The sequence below is a fragment of the Loxodonta africana genome, chromosome 14 (genome assembly GCF_030014295.1).
Source record: "Loxodonta africana isolate mLoxAfr1 chromosome 14, mLoxAfr1.hap2, whole genome shotgun sequence".
Classification (NCBI taxonomy): Eukaryota; Metazoa; Chordata; class Mammalia; order Proboscidea; family Elephantidae; genus Loxodonta; species Loxodonta africana.
The window spans coordinates 37,883,582-37,901,557 of record NC_087355.1 but is presented as its reverse complement, the minus strand read 5'-3'; the positions used below and the strand labels follow the sequence as shown (position 1 = coordinate 37,901,557).

The 17,976-nt window shown below is 37.6% G+C and overlaps 1 protein-coding gene across 1 annotated transcript in view; it reads right to left on the bottom strand.

The window, feature by feature from the left end:
* CNBD1 (cyclic nucleotide binding domain containing 1) overlaps nucleotides 1–17,976 on the bottom strand; it is a 378,419-nt gene that overhangs the window by 319,242 nt on the left and 41,201 nt on the right. The window contains exon 4 of the mRNA XM_023545853.2: nucleotides 1,472–1,630. Within this exon, the coding sequence (XP_023401621.1) occupies nucleotides 1,472–1,630 (159 nt within the window). The remainder of the gene's footprint in view (nucleotides 1–1,471; nucleotides 1,631–17,976) is intronic.

Genomic DNA, 17,976 nt, shown 5'->3' with positions numbered 1-17,976 from the left:
GTGGCGATTGGCTTCTAAATGAAACCCATGAGAGTCCATATACGGATGCAGCAGTAGCGTCTTTACCTGTTCTCTGCCGTGTTTGGGTGGATGGCCTCCTACCATGGTTCCTGCTTCAGCGCATAGCAAAGGTATGGAGTGGTTTCCATCCCGGCATGAACCTACATCTACCTCCCAGTTTTTCGGCACCTTGCTGAGGAGTCATGGTGCTTGAGATTCCCAATTGCTGAGCTCCTCCTGTGTCTTGGATCACAACTTTTGTCACCTGAGCACTGCTACCTCTTTATATTCAGAGAGATGGAGATTACCCACACTGTTAAAAATTCTGCAGCTCAGCAAAGCCTAAAACCAGTACCAGTGAGTAACTCATGGGTTTCTGGGAAGTAAAATTTTTTAACCAAATGTAATTTTAATTCAATATTATGGTTTGATGGAATGAAAACTGGCTGTGGCAGCCTGTAGCTCTAACTTTCAGTACTCTAGAAATTTTCTACCAGTTAAATTACACTTTCAACACATTCACTGAACACCCTCCAGTTGAATTTCCTGTTTTTACAGTTTACCAGTTTAATTATATTCCTGTGTAGCAAGTGGTTTTGGTTTCCTTCCCTACAACTTTGTCTCGCCTGCTTTCCTGTAAGGTAACTAGCATTCGCTAGGGTTATTTTTTGTTACTATAAGTAAAAGCATCAAAGTGTGACCATTCTCAAATTTTCTGGAAGCTCTAATCATATTTTCTTAAATTTGCAATTTAGCTTTAAAGGAAAGTATAGAATATAGTATAGAATTCTTGGTGTATTCCTCAAGACATAAATTTCAGATTTTTAATTACTCATTCCAAGCTACCTGTCTTTCCTTCAGGCATAATTTCAACACTGCAACTGTTTTATTCTTGATTTTGTTTCTGTTGTCAATCTCAATTTCAATATCTCATTTTTCCATGGTCCCCTTGCAACTTTAATTTTATCCACAAATCCAACAGCATCTCTGGTAATCAGACTCCAACCAGATTGAACTCTCTTCTCCTTCTCTTGTAGGTAGTTGCACCTTAATCGCAGCCCACATCACTTCAGGAATTAATGAGAAATACGAGGCAAATTTATCTAAAGGCTCTGTGATGGAGAAGATATGACTTTAAATTCTGTGAAGAGTTGACCAGTAGCTATAAGCTAATGAACATCTTAAACGTAATTTTGGTTAAACAGTTGCAGTAGATAACACATATTCCAATTGGGCACTTAAAATTAAAATGTTGTGCCACAAGTTTAGCAATATATTCATGATATGCCATGAAAATTATATTCCTGAAGATTGTATTCATCTAGAGACAAATCGCCTGTATTATCAGCTCATCTGAATCAACCACTAGCGTTAGATTACCACTTAAGTATGTTTATCTTCAAACAACTATTTAAAAACTATTCAAAAGAATTCTTCAACTATAAGAAAAGATATATTAAAAAATACTTACATTTTCTTTAAGATCGCTATGAATTCTTCAATTCTTTCTTCAAATCCTTTTGGTCCACATAAAGAACGACAACCGTGCACTTTTCTAACATGGACAGCTATATTATGAGAGTCATCACGTGGTTTGGGCTGGCTTTGTTCTCTGTCTTCAATAGATTTTCTGAACAAAGAAACATAATAATATTTAATGGTGTTACATATGGCACAAAACTTACACCAACTTTTACTTTATTGCCAAGAGTAGAAATACACTATTCTGAGATAATTTGGCATTTATGTAATATATTCCTTGTCAGTGCCTTAGAATTGTTTCATCATTGGTAGTCTAGCTATATATGTTATTCTGTTGATTTTAAGTCTAAAAAATAGAAAATACAAAGTATTTTCAATGTATAGAATCTGATTAAATGACGTATGGCTGTCCTAAGCAATTGAAATTGTTCCATATTATATTAGGTTTATATAATTTAGGAAAATATTTCAAGTCAAACTTGAACTTGAAATTTCTTGAAGGCAGTCATCATACCTTATTCTGGTATTGTATGCTATGTGCTAAAGTCCCTAGGAGATGTAATGGACAAATGACAATTTCCCATTCATTTTCCTAGCACCAAGCACTCCTATTAAGAGATAACTGAAAATTTCAGGGCAAGAAATCTAACAAATGTAGTTTATCTTTAAGAAAAAAAAATTGGAGATGATGAAAACAATCTAAATGATCATCAATTATCAAAATCAAAACCAAACCCAGTGCTGTCAAGTCGATTCCGACTAATAGCAACCTTATAGGACAGAGTAGAACTGCCCCATAGAGTTTTCAAGGAGCACCTGGTGGATTTGAACTGCCGACCCTTTGGTTAGCAGCCGTAGCACTTAGCCACTATGCCACCAGTATTTCCTATCATAGATTTAAAAAAAAATTTTTTTTTTTTTTTTTTAGTCATCTTTAATTATATACATGTCTATGGATTGAGATCTATAATTAAATGTGACTCATTTTTTTTTTTTTTTTTTTTTAATCTATGATCCAAAGGTTGGCCATTTGAATTCACCAGGCACTCCTTGGAAACTCTATGGGGCAGTTCTACTCTGTCCTATAGGATCGCTATGAGTCGGAATCAACTTGACAGCAATGGGTTTTAATCTATGATCCTAGCATTCATCTTTCGGTTTGTTGGAATGTGGTGGCTAGTGTGTTGATGTGAAGCTGGAAGCTATGCCATCAGTATTTCAAATCCAGCAGAGTCACCCACAGTGGACAGGTTTCAGTGGAGCTTCCAGACTAAGGCAGACTAGGAAAAAGGACCTGACAATCTAATTCCTAAAAAATTGGCCAGTGAGAATCTTATAAATAGCAGTAGATCATTGTTTAATATAGTGCTGGAAGACGAGCCCCTCAGGTTGGAAGGCACTCAAAATAAGATTAGAGAAGAGGTGCCTCCTCAAAACAGAATCAGCTTGAAGGATGTGGATGGAGTAAGGCTTTGGAGACCTTCATTTGCTGATGTGGCAAGTCTCAAAATAAGAAGAAGTAGCTGCAAACATCCACTAATAATCAGAAGTGAAATGTACAAAGTATGAATCAAGGAAAACTGGAAGTCATAAAAAATGAACTGAATACATACAGATCAATATCTTCTATTAGTCAGCTAAAATGCACTGGTATTGGTCATTTGGAATCAACATTTGGTCTACTATGCAGGGAATGACAAATTGAAGAGGAATGGCATCACATTCATCATCAAAAAAGAACATTTCAAGGTCTATCCTAAAGTACAACGCTGTCAGTGATAGGATAATATCCATATGCCTACAAGGAAGACCACTTAATACCATTTTTATTCAAATTTACACACCAACCGCTAAGGTCAAAGATGAAGAAATTGAAGATATTTACCAACTTCTGTAGTCTGAAATTGATCAAACATGCAATCATGATGAATTAATAGCTACTGGTGATTAGAATGCCAAATTTGGAAACAAAGAAGAAGGATCAGTAGTTGGAAAATATAGTCTTGGTGATAGAAACGATACCAGAGATCACATGATAGAATTTTGCAAGACCCACAACTTCTTTTTTCAACAACATAAGCAGCAGCTATATACGTGGACCTCAACAGACAGAATACACAGGAATCAAATCAACTACATCTGTGGAAAGAGATGATGGAGAAGCTTGATATCATCAGTCAGAACAAGGCCAGAGGCCAACTTCAGAACAGACGATCAATTGTTCATAAGCAAGTACAAGCTGAAGCTGAAGAATATTAAAACAAGTCCACAAGAGCCAGAGTACAACATAAGTATATCAAACCTGAATTTAGAGACCATCCCAAGAATAGATTTGAAACACTGAACACTAATGACTGAAGACCAGAGGAGCTGTGGGATGACATCACAGATATCATACATGAAAAAAGTAAAAGGTCATTAAAAAGACAGAAAAGAAAGAAAAGACCAAAGTAGATGTCAGAAGAGGCTCTGAAGCTTGTTTTGGAGCACAGAGCAGCTAAATGGATCAAAGAAATGATGAAGTAAAAGAGTTAAACAGAAGATTTCAAAGGACAGCCTGAGAAGACAATGTAAGGTATTATAATGAAATGTGCAAAGACCTGGAGATAGAAAACCAAAATGGAAAAACACACTTGGCATTTCACAAACGTAAAAAACTGAAGAAAAAAATCAAGCCTTGAGTTGCAATATTGAAGGATTCTATGGACAAAATATTAAACAACATAGGAAGCAACAAAAGAAGATGGAATAAACAGAGTTGCTGTACCAAAAAGAACTGGTCAATTTTCAACCATTTCAGGACGTGGCATATGATCAAGAATCAATGGTATTAAAGGTATTCAAGCTGTGCTGAAGGCACTGGCGAAAAACAAGCCTTCAGGAATTGACAGAATACCAATTGTAGAGTTTAATCAAACTGACAGAATCCTGGAAGAGCACATTCATCTATACCAAGAAATTTCGAAAAGAGTTGCTTGGCCAACTGACTGGAAGAGATCCATATTTGTGCTTATTCCAAAGAAAGGTGATCCAACAGAATGCAGAGAGTATCGAACAATATCATTAACATCACACACAAGTAAAATTTTGCTAAAGATCATTCAAAAGCTGTTGCAGCAGTACATTGACAGGGAGTTGCCAGAAATCCAAGCTGGATTCTGAAGAGGATGTGGAATGAGGGATATCATTGTCGATGTCAGATGGATCTTGGCTGAAAGCAGAGAATACCAAAAAGATGTTTACCTGTGTTTTACTAAGTATGCAAAGGCATTCATTTGTGTGAATCACAACAAAATGTGGATAACATTGTAAAGAATGGGAACTCCAGAAAATTTAATTGTACTCGCGAGGAACCTATATATAGATCAAGAGGCAGCTGATCGGACAGAACAGGCAGTGGTTTAAAATCAGGAAAGGTATGTGTCAGGGTTGTATCCTTCCACCATACTTATTCAATCTGTATGAGGAGCAAATAACCTGAGAAGCTGGACTATGTGAAGAACACCACGCAATGTCTGGAGGAAGACTCATTAACAACCTGTGATATGCAGATGACACAACCTTGTTTGTTGAAAGCTAAGAGGACTTGAAGTACTTATTCATGAAGATCAAAGACTATAGCCTTCAGTATGGATTACATCTCAACATAAAGAAAACAAAAATCCTCACAACTGTACTATAGGGTCGCTATGAGTTGGAATTCACTCAATGGCACTGGGTTTGGTTTGGTTTTGGTTTGGACCAATGAGCAAATCATGATAAACAGAGAAAAGATTGAAGCTTTCAAGGGTTTCATTTTACCTGAATCCACAATCAAGGCCCATGGAAGTCAAGAAATCAAATGACGTATTGCATTGGGCAAATCTGCGGCAAAAGACCTCTTTAAAAATTTAAAAAGCAAATACATCACTTTAAGGACTAAGGTGGGCCTGATCCAACCCATGGTATTTTCAATTGAAGTTGCTGAGGATTTCATTTACTTGGATTCACAATCAGTGCCCACAGAACCAGTGGTCAAGAAATTAAACAACGCATTGCATTCAGCAAAGCTACAGCAAAAGACCTCTTTAAAATCTTAAAAAGCAAAGATGTTACTTAAATAACTAAGGTGCGTCTGACCCAATCTATGGCATTTCAATCACCTCACATGCATGTGAAAGCGGGTTAATGAATAAGGAAGGCTGAAAAAGGGTTGATTCCTTTGAATTATGGTGTTGGTGAAGAATACTGAATATACCATGGGCTGCCAGAAGAACGAACAAATCTGACTTGGAGGAAGTACAGACGGAAAGCTCCTTAGAAGCTAAGATGATAAGACTACTTCTAGCTTCCTTTGGACATGTTATCAGGAGGGACCAGTCCCTGAAAAAGGACATCATGCTTCATAAAGTAGTGGTTGTTGTTGTTAGGTGCCATTGAGTCGGTTCCAACTCATAGCGACCGTATGTGTGTAACAGGATATAACACTGCTCAGTCCTGTTCCATCCTCATAATAGTAGGTTTGTTTGAGTCCACTGTTGCAGCCCCTATGTCAATCCATCTCCTTGAGGGTCTTCCTGTTTTTTGCTCACTCTCTACTTTACAAAGCTTAATGTCTTTCTCAAGATAAAGTAGAGGATCAGAATAAAAGAGTGAGACCCTCATTAGGTGGACTGACACAGTGGCTGCAACAATGGACTAAAACACAGAAACAACTGTGAGGATGACACAGGATCAGGCAACATTTTGTTCTGTTATACATAAGGTTGCTATGAGTTGAAGTCAACCTTTTGGCCCCTAACAACAACAACAATTATATACATTAGAAGATTTTAAAAAATGAAGTTAAAAATAAGACAAATATTACATGAAATAATAATAACAGTAAATTATCACATTAACATCTAACGTATTTTGAGTCTCTAACATGTGCCAGCTACTCTGCCAAATGCATGTTATAAACATATTTTATATCATTAAAAATAACAATATGAAATAGATAATACTATTCCCATTCATAAGAGGAGGAATTTGCAACTTAATATGTTTACATAATCTGTCTAACCTCTCACAGCTAGTAGAGCTAGAAAGAGTTTTGTTCTTTTCAATCTACCTAAAGTTCACGGAATAGTTAAGCTTGATATTAAAACTTAATTATCTGAAGTATATAAGAGAAAAGATAAAAATATCTTATAATAATTTAATACAAAAAATAAAATTAAAAGCCACAATTCATTTCCCCTCCCATGCACACCTTCACAGCACCTCAGCTCTTCCATTCACAGAAACGTAGAACAATACTTAAAACTCTTGTACCTAGATACTTCTCTAAATAAATAACAATAGCAAGTACAGTAAAACTCACCAGTGACGACAGTCTAGGCTTAAAACAATTGGCTGTCTTCCTCCACCTAGCCTGATTCTCAAATGCAGATGGACTAAAGTTCTTATCTTCTGGAGAAGAGGAGATTCATGGACTGCAAGGGGGAGGGAAGGTAGGTATGGCATAATGTGTGTCAGAAATGTAGAGTGAGGTCGCATGTACCCAGTATTCTCCTGGCCCAAGTGCCTCATGTTTGGCTAAGGCACCAACCAATGGGGAGATTCTTGGGATTACTGTATTAGTTTTGGAAATACTCAGCCAGTGAAGGGATTCAGGATTGTCTTCGATCATATTTAAGCCACAGTAGTCAACTGCCACCAGAAGCCATACCACCACCAGAAACAGAAATAAGTAGTCATCCACATTGATTGATTAATTTGTGTTCTGTGCTCTTCAAGAAATGATGGGAACCACAATAAGATACCATTTCACTTCTACTAGGATGGCTAAGATGAAAAAATATACAAATAAATAACAAATGTTGGTGAGGTTGTGGGGAAATCAGAACCCTTACCCACTGCTGGTGGGAATGCAAAATGGTACAGCCATTGTAGAAAACAGTGTAGTGGTTCCTCAAAAAACTCAAAATAGAACTACCATATGACCCAACAATTCCAATACTAGGTATATACCCAAAAGATGTAAAAGTAGAGACTCAAACAGAGACTTGTACACCAGTGTTCACTTCAGCACTATTGACAAGAGCCAAAAGGTAGAAACAACCTAAATGCCCAGCAACAAATGAATGGATAAACAAATGTGGTGCATACATTCAATGGGATACTACTCAGCCAGTAGGAGAAATGAAGTCTTCATACATGCTACAATATGGATAGAGCTGGAAGACATGATGCTAAGTCAAATAAGTCAATCACAAAAGGACAAACATTATATGACCTCACTTATATAAAAAGACACAGATAAGACAATACATAGAGAACAAGGTTTGTTAGTGGTCACCAGGGGTGGGAGAGAGGTGGAAAGGAGAGGTTAACGGTGACGGAAACATCACATTGATTAAGGGTAAGATTGCATGCCGATTATTGTAATTGCTGTCAGTAATTTGTACACCTGTAACAAGTTGAACTGGCAAAAGTTGTGTGATAGATATATTTACAACGACAGGCAAAAAAAAAAGAGTAACTGCTGAGGCTGCTTATGTACAACCAAAAACCTCATGGGATTTACTTTCTTGGTTTGGAGGTTTAGGGTCATGGTTTCATGGGACATCCCAGTTAATTGGCTTAATAACATATTTAGTGCTTCTGTTCTACGTCCTAACTCAATGTGTAGTGCCTGGGGTCTTAAAAGCTTGAAAGCGGCCATCCAAGGCACAACAATTGGTCTCTATTTGCCTGGAGCAACAGAGGAAGAAGGAGAGTCAGGAATAGAGGATATGGAATGTGTGGTTAACTGTTGCCTCCAGGAATGACTGCCTCCTTTGTCATGTGACCATAAGAATTGGATGGTGCCCAGCTACCATTACTGAACATTTTGATCAAAGATTCCATTCAAGAATCCTGATCAAAAGGGGAGAAATGCAGAACAAAATTTCAAATTCTTATGAACTCCAGACTTCCTGGAGCCATGGAAGGTAGATGAACTCCTGAAACTATTGCCCTGAGATAATCTTTAAACCTTAAACCAAAAAAATACCCTGAAGATAACCTTGAACCAAAAACATCTTAAAACCAAACAATAATTTAGCTTAACTAGTAAAAAATGTCTGCCTTGAGCATTATACTCTTTTAAGAATTTTTATTTAAAAAGAAAAAAATCTTTAAAATAAGAGCCATGACATGAACAGACATTTGCACACCTATGTTCACTGCAGCATTATTCACACTAGTAAAGAGATGGGAACAACCTAAGTGTCCATCAATGGATGAATGGATAAACAAATTGTGATACATACACACAAGGAAATACTATGCAACAATAAAGAATAATGGTGATCCCACAAAACATTGACAATAGCAACTCAAAAGATTAGATAAGAAACTTAGGTGGCAATGAATTTACGTTAATGGGGAATGAACAACACAGAAAAGGAGGGTGAGAATGGTTACAAACTCGAAGAATGTAATCAATGTCACTAAATGATACATGTAGAAACTGTCGAATTGGTGCATGTTTTGCGTGTATATTCTCAAAACAAAAAATTAATAAAATTATATAAAAAAAGAAATGGTGGGAAATAGTCCTCATCGTTATACTGATAGAGTAAAACTAGCAATAATGTAATATGTATAATCTAAAATTTTCACACATACAAAATGTCAAATCACATTTTGAGAGGTGAATAAACGAGTGGAAGCAGGCACAGTTAGCAGGGAGTTTCAGGAGGGCTATAGGCACGATCCAAGCCTTTTCTCTAAGGAGCTGTGTTGTGATCTCAGATTTCTCCTGTTTCACAATTGCCTGGGTCTGAGTTCTTAGTAAAGTTTGATGCTACGTAAGTTCTGATTCTTGTGAGTCTAATTTAATGACCAAATCCTGTGTTACCTTATGTACCTAAAGATTTGGGGGGGGGGGGGCGGTATGTGTAAATTTTTCTTGATTCTTTATAATAGTGGTCTCATACAATACTGGTCCTTTTATGATTAACTTATTTCACTCAGTATAATGTCCTCCAGATTCACCCAGGTTGTGAGATGCTTTGCAGATTCATCATTATTCTTTATCGTTGCATTGTATTCTATTGTGTGTATGTATCACAATTTGTTTATCCATTCATCGGTTGATGGGCACTTGGGTTGTTTCCGTCTCTTTGCTATTGTGAATAATGCTGCAACAAACACAGGTGTGCATGTGTTTATTTGTGTCCTGGCTCTTATTTTAAAGATTTTTCTTTTTATAAAAGTCTTACATCTTCCTTAATGTGATTATTTCAAGATATGTAGTATATATGTATATAATGTGATTGGGATTTTTTTTCTACAATTTGACAAAACTGATCATTGTGGTTACATAGAAAAACTAGTTTTGCCTACTTTAGCTACTTTACTGAGCTTTCTTTTTTTTGGTAACCTGGTAGCACAATAGTTAGTAAGCACTCAGCGGCTAACTGAGAGGTCAGCAGTTTGAGCCCACCAACTGCTCTGTGGGGGAAGACTTGGCCTTCTGCTTCCATAAAGATTACAGCCTAGAAAGCCCGATGGGCAGTTCTGCTTTCCTGGGGGGTCACTATGGCATCACTATGAGTCAGGATCAGCTCGAAGGCACACAGCAACAACAACCTTTTTCAGTTGATCCTCTAAAAGATATTTCAGGTGGACATAGGTCTTAAAATAACAATTTCAGTTCCACCTTTTCGTATCTTACTGCTTGTCTAAAACTCCCAGGATAATGTTGAATAAGATAATGGACATCTTGGTTTTATTACTATTTGAATGACGATGGCTCTGTTGTTTCAAAGTCTTATGTTGGTTATTTCTTTTTTAAATTTTATTTTTTTTAAAGTTTTACATGTATATATTTCAAGTAGTTAAAAAAGTGTTATTGTGAATAATAGCAGTCTCTCACCCCCATAGAGTAGAAATATACTGTGGAGATAATTTTTCAGGTACTATCATACTTAATCCTTCAACATCATTGTAAAGTAAACACTACTGTCATCATTTTTTAAATGAAGGAACTAAGGTTCAACATATGAAGTAATTTTCATAAGGCAGCATAACTGCCAAACTGCAGAGCTGAAATTCATACCCAGACCTGACTGAATCCAAAGGGCATTGCAACATATGGTCCTCTGTGTATTCTTGTACTATAGCTCTTCCGAGATTTTTCTTTACCAGTCCCCAAAATCTTTCAAACACACTTTACCTGCCTTTCCTAAGGCCATACAACATTTTCTAGGTAGTGACTGAAGCCAGAGTACTATATTGGGTCCTTTCTTAAGGTGTTTGCTAAATGAATCTTTGCCCATTTTTTTAGAAACTGAAGTCAGGCTGACTCTTAAAAACACTAATTGAATTTGGTAAGCCCAATAAGTTAAAGCCATCTGTTGAGCTTAGTTTAATTATCACTAGTTCCAAATACACAAAATAAATATGGGGAAATTCCAGCCTCCAGGATGTAAGTTGGTGAATTGTAAGCTTTGTACTGTGCTTAGCAAGAATGCTGACTTTGTTCCACACATTGCCAATTATATCCAACGTTAAAATGAAGGAGTCAAAGGCAAGCTCCATTATAAACTCTTGACAGTCAACATTGGAATCCTGTCATCTTTTATAATATAAGAAAGAATATTTTAAGGCTAGACAGAGGTAAGTAATATTTCCCTGGTTTCTACTAAACGAATATCCCTGCCAAACTCAGTCTTCTCATTTCATTTCCAAAACGCAATAGAAAATGCACAAAGATGAACAGCTGGAATTACATGTATTCTTTAGTATATAGTAGCAACACACTTTCCAGAATACATTACAAACTATACAAACATGCAAGAAATTCAAATTGTTTAAAGATCATTATTATCCAGATTTACCCCCTAAAAATTAATTGAAATCAAAAGGCTGTAATCAAACACGTTGGGCTCCTTTAAGACAGCCTTTAATAGAGGGATATACTTACACACGTTTATAAAATGATAATCAAATACCATGCTCTGTCTTTACTCATAACTAAATTTCCTCCATTCACAATCCATTTAAGCAAACATTTACTCTACTCCTACTAAAGGCAAAGAAGCATTCACTATCTCAACACCCAGATGTGAATCATTTCCATTTTTCCACTTTAACCACCCACACAACTTTGCTGAATTAGTCGCTCACCAGATGATTACAAAGCTATGTTATCTAATTTTAACTAATTCTTGATTTTGTTCAACATTCTTAAATTAGCTGTGTGTTGAACTCTGATACACTCTCCTAAACAGCTTTCATCTAGTTCCTTTTTCCACTCCCATTTCTACTTTCCAGAGCCAACCTTGCCTCAGTAGTAAGGCTTTCTTTGTTTTCCTTTCAATAAAGAGTCGGCCAGAACCACTGTTTCTACTTGTTTCTGCTTCCTTACAAGCAATTGCACTTTCATCTCTGCTAACATTCTGAAGTCAATAATGACCTTCCTTAATTCCGACTGCCTTTTTTCAGTCTATGTGCTAGCTGATCTCTCTGTACAGGATTTGATAATAATTAATTGTTTAAAAGTAATGAAAAAACATCATCCTAGCCTTTCAGCTTTACTATCATTCAAGCTAGACTTTCTTTTACATAACTGAAAGGAGGAATTGAATGCAGAAATAATGTGGCCTATGAATTATTAGAATTGCTCTTCTTGACTAGCCCCAAGTAGATCTTAGCTGCATAGGGCTAATCTAAACAGTGAATGGGGTGCTGAAATTTAGGGAATGGAAGGCCAATTTAGGGACATAGGGAGGCAAATTTCCTCCCATCAATAGTACACAATCTGGGAGAAGCTCCAATTTTTCAACTATACTGTTTTGAACCAAAGAACTGACTCGCTTTGAATCAAAGACTGGCTTTTCCTTCTTAGTTTCACATGGTCTTTGGTGAATGGGATGTGTAAGACAAGACATCAGCATTCACATTATTTTTTGAGCTGAACTCCTAATCTCACCAGGTTTACTACCTCTTAACTGATAGCATCACAGTTTGCCAATATCGGGATATTGGTGAGAAATTTTTTGCAACGAAAATGATACCAGCTGGCATCTACTGGCTCCTTAAGATGTAAATAAGGTCCCATGAAAATCCATGAAATTGCAAAGCTCTCTCTAAGATTTCAGCAATTCTCTGGGAGATTATATTCTGAGGTCATCTTTGTCCTATGTTTTGTTTATCCAGGAGTGAAACCCAGTCCTTTTCTACATTTTCTCAAAAAAAACCGAACGAAACCAACTACTAACAGCATTTCTTAGTGTGGTAGAATTTACCAAACATTGGGGTTGTCCTAAAGAGATGTGTCACATATGACACAGCAGACTTGAAAGCCATTAATAGTTCGTTTTAAATGTTTTCACTGCATCCTTGGCACCAATGGTTTCTCCTCACTCACTCCTTCCTCTCCTTTAGTCTCTGCCCTTTCTCACTCTTGGATTGTTCCACAAATTCCACATTAGAATACCTGTACCAGGTAGAGCAATTCAGCATTCCTCAGTGCCTACTCCCAGACTCTCCTAATCAACCCCATCAGAAAGGAAGCATAGGAATAACATAGTTTATACGGAAAATGTTCTACAACCCACTTTGGTGAGTAGCTTCTGGGGTCTTAAAAGCTGGTGAGTGACCACCTAAAATACAACACTGGTCTCACCCCATCTGGAGCAAGAAAACCTGGAGAGTGAAGAAAATCATAGACACAAGGGAAGGATTAATCCAAACGACTAATGGATCACAAGTACTACAGCCTCCACCAAACTGAGTCCAGCATAACCAGGTGGTGCCCCACTACCACCACGGACTACTCTGACAGGGATCACAACAGAGGGTCCTGGACAAAGCTGAAAATAAATGTAAAACAAAATTCTAATTCATTTCACTAAAAAAGACCAGCCTTACTACTGGTCTAACAGAGACTGAAGAAACCACAAGCGTATGGCCCCCGGACATCATTTTAGCTCAGTAGTAAAGTTACTCCTGAGGTTCACCCTTCAGCCAAAGATTAGACAGGCCCATAGAACAAAAGGAGACTAAATGGGCACACCAGCCCAGGGCCAAGGATGAAAAGGCAGGAAGGGACAGGAAATTTGGTAACGGGGAATAGAAGGTCAAGAAGGGAGAGTGTCGACATGCCTTGGGGTTGGTAACCAATGTCACAAAACAGCATGTGTACAATATGTTTACTGAGAAGCTACTTTGTTCTGTAAACCTTCATCTGAAGTAAAGTTAAAAAAAAAGAAGAAAGGAAGCATAGGAAAAGGGCCTTCCTTTTAGCATAATCATCGTTCCTCAGTGGCATATGTAATTATTAGTGGCATTTTTTTAGAGTCAGGCTTAAAACTGTGTTTTAATGATTCACTTTAATGCAAGGAAATCCTATGTTTGCAGACAACTTCTACAAACTGCCATCACTTTACTACAATAGGGCCCAGGGCATCCAGGGTTATATTTTTATGTCACGACAGAGAGTTTAATTTGGGCCACAAAGGACAACATCGAGCATGGATGAAATAGTTAATTAGATCTCTTTAAATGTCCCTGAGATCTTCTCTTCACAGAAATCTCCAAAACGTCCCAATGTTGCTCTCATGAGCTGGCACGACAATCCTTCATTTCTCCCTTACCTTTTTTTTTTTGCCTCCGCCTCAACCACCACCCCACCCTGATACCTACAGGAGTACTTGTCTGTGACAACTACCAAACTGGGTGATTAGAGTAACAGCTAAGATAACTTTGCCAGCATTTGGATAATCAATAACATGAAGAATGTCACATGATGTTTTCTCTGACTCTTTCCCTTCTTCTGATCTTTCAACTTAAGCATCTTCCTTTAGCCTTCCACAGGAAGGCTCTCCCTGATCGTCCAGTATACCACCTGCCCCAATGTAAGCATTCTCACTAAGGTACGCATTCTTAGTACAATCTATTCCCATCCCTCCCTGTAGTCCCCCATGATACCTACTATATTATACTTGTTGCCTCTTACTCAATGTCTGTCAGTGCCACCAATCTGTACACAGGAACCATGTCTGACATGCACTTAGTACATAGTCAGTGCTCAGTATGTATTGTTTTAATGAATAAATAAAGGATATAGCATTATCATGAAGTTTCTTTCCAGAGAGTATAAATTTCCACTTTTCTTATTAGAACAAAATAAAACGAATGAAAATGAAATAAAATTTGCCAGGGCTAACCAGTTGATTCCTGTTTGAACCCCTGTCAAGAATTTGCATTTCCACCCCAGATATACTGAATCAGAATCTACATTTTAACAAGATTCCCAGGTCATGCTTACGTATAACTTCCTGAGAACTTATTCAAACCAACTAGTTCCAAGCCCCAGAATTAGCATGGTCCTGACTTTTAAAAAGCCCTGGGAGCATCTTATTCAGCAGACCTCAGAATTTCAGAGATAATAAGGGTTTTATAATAATAACAAGGACAGCCTCATTTGTTCTAATGCTAAATACGTATTTTTCAAAATAGCCTGTAATGTAAACATTTATTAATGATTCTGAAGGCAGATCCAAGGAAGCACGAAAAAAGCACTGCTTAGATATAGCTGTATTGCGTGGGTCATTTTGACATTGCTAGGAAAAGCAATTGAGTCCAAAACCTCAGAAGGAAACCAAGAGTTCAAAAAGCAATTTTGCAGAGAGACTTTTTTTTTTAAGTCAGTCCCTCAGAATCCATTGGCTCTAGGTTTTCAGTTGCCACATTTTTATTTTCCAACATCTCTGCAATTGCACTTTTGAAGAGAATTTACAATCCATCTAGATGGCATGTGCACCATATCACATGATTGTTTTAAAGTGTGTCTGGAAAAAACACAGAATCTCCTCACCATTTATAACCCAGAATAAAGCCCATGTTTCTACTGCCCTTAGATCTAAAAGTGATATTCTGAGCTTCAATTCAAGTAGTGGGAATGTCCTCAGGTCTTTTGAATCTAGAGTCCAAACTTATCAATTCTTTGCACAAAACATGCTTTGGCAGTTTTGGGTTGATTGGTGATTTAAGTGACTGAGCACAAAGACTTCTGGGCCTGGGGAAACATCCCCAGCAGACCTCTTCTGCTCAGGCTACTTTTGCACTTTGGAGGACACTCTTAATGGGGTTCTGGGGCTTGTGGGAAGGGGATCATACTGCATGCACACTGCCAAAGTCCTTTCACTCTTCCCAGGTCCAAACACTATGTCACTGCATAACGCAAACTAAATCACTTTACAAAACATGACCATTAGCTGAGTAAGTATAAATCTGGAAACTCCTTCTGACCACAGTAAACTAGCACATTCTTGCTTTTCCTTATCTGATCTGGTGCTTAATTACAATGGAAGTTTTCAAGATAATAGGTACTGGTTCGACTTTAAAATGCCCTGAGTGAAATTATACCAAAGTGATTGATTTCAAACTGCCATCCTCTACATATTAAGTGCAACACGTGATTTGCTGCTAAATTTAATAAAATGAATATATTATGATCTAAGACCATCCACAGCTTTGTAGTTTAACTAATTGAAATAAGTCCATAGATGAATTAAGAGTTTAAAATGTAGGTTAAAGTTCCTTAATAGAAAAATTACAGTATTTCCCCCTGTGGCCGCTGATTCCAACTCACAGTGGCACTATAAAAAAAAAAAAAAGTAAAACTGCCCCATAGGGTTTCCAAGGAAGTGCCTAGTGGATTCAAACTGCTGACCTTTTGGTTAACAACTGAGTTCTTAACCACTGCGCCATCAGAGCACTGAAATAAGTCCACAGATGAATCAATAGTTTAAAATATAGGTTAAAGTTCCTTAATAGAAAAATTACAGTTTAGTGATCCCCCCCCCCCACATTCTAAAAGGAGAAAAAAAAATCCACATCAAATAGTAGTCTCTAGGCTTGCTACTCAAACTGTGGTCCATGGACTAGCAGTATCAACATCAGCTGGGGCTTGTTAGAAATGCAGAACTTCAGACCCAGCCGAGATCTGAATCAGAACCCTCATTAGAGTAAGATGAGAAGCACTGGTCTGGAGTCTATTGAAAGTCACTTTGAAAGGAAAGCCAACTTTCTGCCTTTGCCTGCCAAGTAACAGCTATCTCTGTAAATACTTAATAATTACCTTTTAAATAATGAATTCCCATGAAGGAGAGTTCATGCTACTGTCTTCCACAATACAATGCAAATGAATGGTCTATGTATTTATATTTGTTTACACTGTTCTGCCTTCTTTAGTCAGTTAATGCCCTACTGTGGGCTTGAGGAGGTTTGTTTATTTTTCACACTACGATTGCTCTATGAAATTTTCCTTATTACAGGGCCCTAATTAAATTTCTGATTGTTTTTCTCTTAAAAAAAAAAAAAAAGTTATGACAGGTTCCATGCTAGCTGTGCAGCAACCACTGTCTACCTTGACATTAAGAATTTAGAATAGAATGTTTTATAGAGAGAGAGGACTCTGCAGCTCCTCAGTGTTAGAGGGAATTTTACTGACTCCTCTTCATATGGACATAGTTCTAATATTTAAATAGATCAGTGGGATTGAAATTTTATTTAAACCCTAAGATGTGCAAAGAAGACAACTTGTTTATTTTCTATAAAGAATCTAAAATTTTGTCATGAGCACACAGATCCCCTTTCCCCAATATCAATTTATGACATCTTAGTCTCCTCAGTTTGAAATGGCTCGACTAGAATAACTTTCTAGTTATTCTAGTCAACTTTGTAGGATACATAAATGCTTAGTCTTCCCAATTGTCTGTACTTTCCATGCTTTTTGAAGACAGTGAAGTTGCAACAGCTCCTCTTACCTATGACCTGTCAACTGACTATCCACTTTCCTGTTGCAGAGGGCCTGGCACGTCTGCTCCGGCCCCTTGACAGAGCATGACTGGATTTGTCTTCTACGGCATCCATTCTTGCCAACTACCAATCCCTGGGTTATCCAGACTCCTATATGAGCAGACTGTTCTTTCCCAACCCAGGGTCCTAACAGTCTTTCAATCCCATCCACATCTCAGCTTCTCCTCACCAGTATTCACGGAAAATTCTGGACGACCTACATGCTAGACATAGGCCAAGTGGAAGCAAAGGCATTATCTTTAAGCATCTCCCTTCACCAATACTGTGCTATGACTCTCATTTCATGCTGAATGTTGATCTGAGCCCAATAGCAGTAATTCTCATCCTGGCTCCACAGAATCACCTAGGAATATTTTTTTTTAATAGCAGGCCTTGGCCTCAACCCAGTGATTCCAATTTAGATAGTCTGGGGTGAATGGGGACCTGGCATAAGTATTTTTGAAAACCTACCCAGGTGATTCTAATGTGCAGTCAGAGTTGATTATTACTGTCTTAAAGGATTGTGGCTTCCCCAGTATCTCTCTAGATATTTCCACATGCCCTCATCCTCTAATTGTGAGTTTCATACCAGGAATGGGAGTGAGTGAAGATCAACAATCCTCAAGCTTGGCACACTTCTTCTATCTCTATATCCTCCTGTCCCCCACAGGCCCC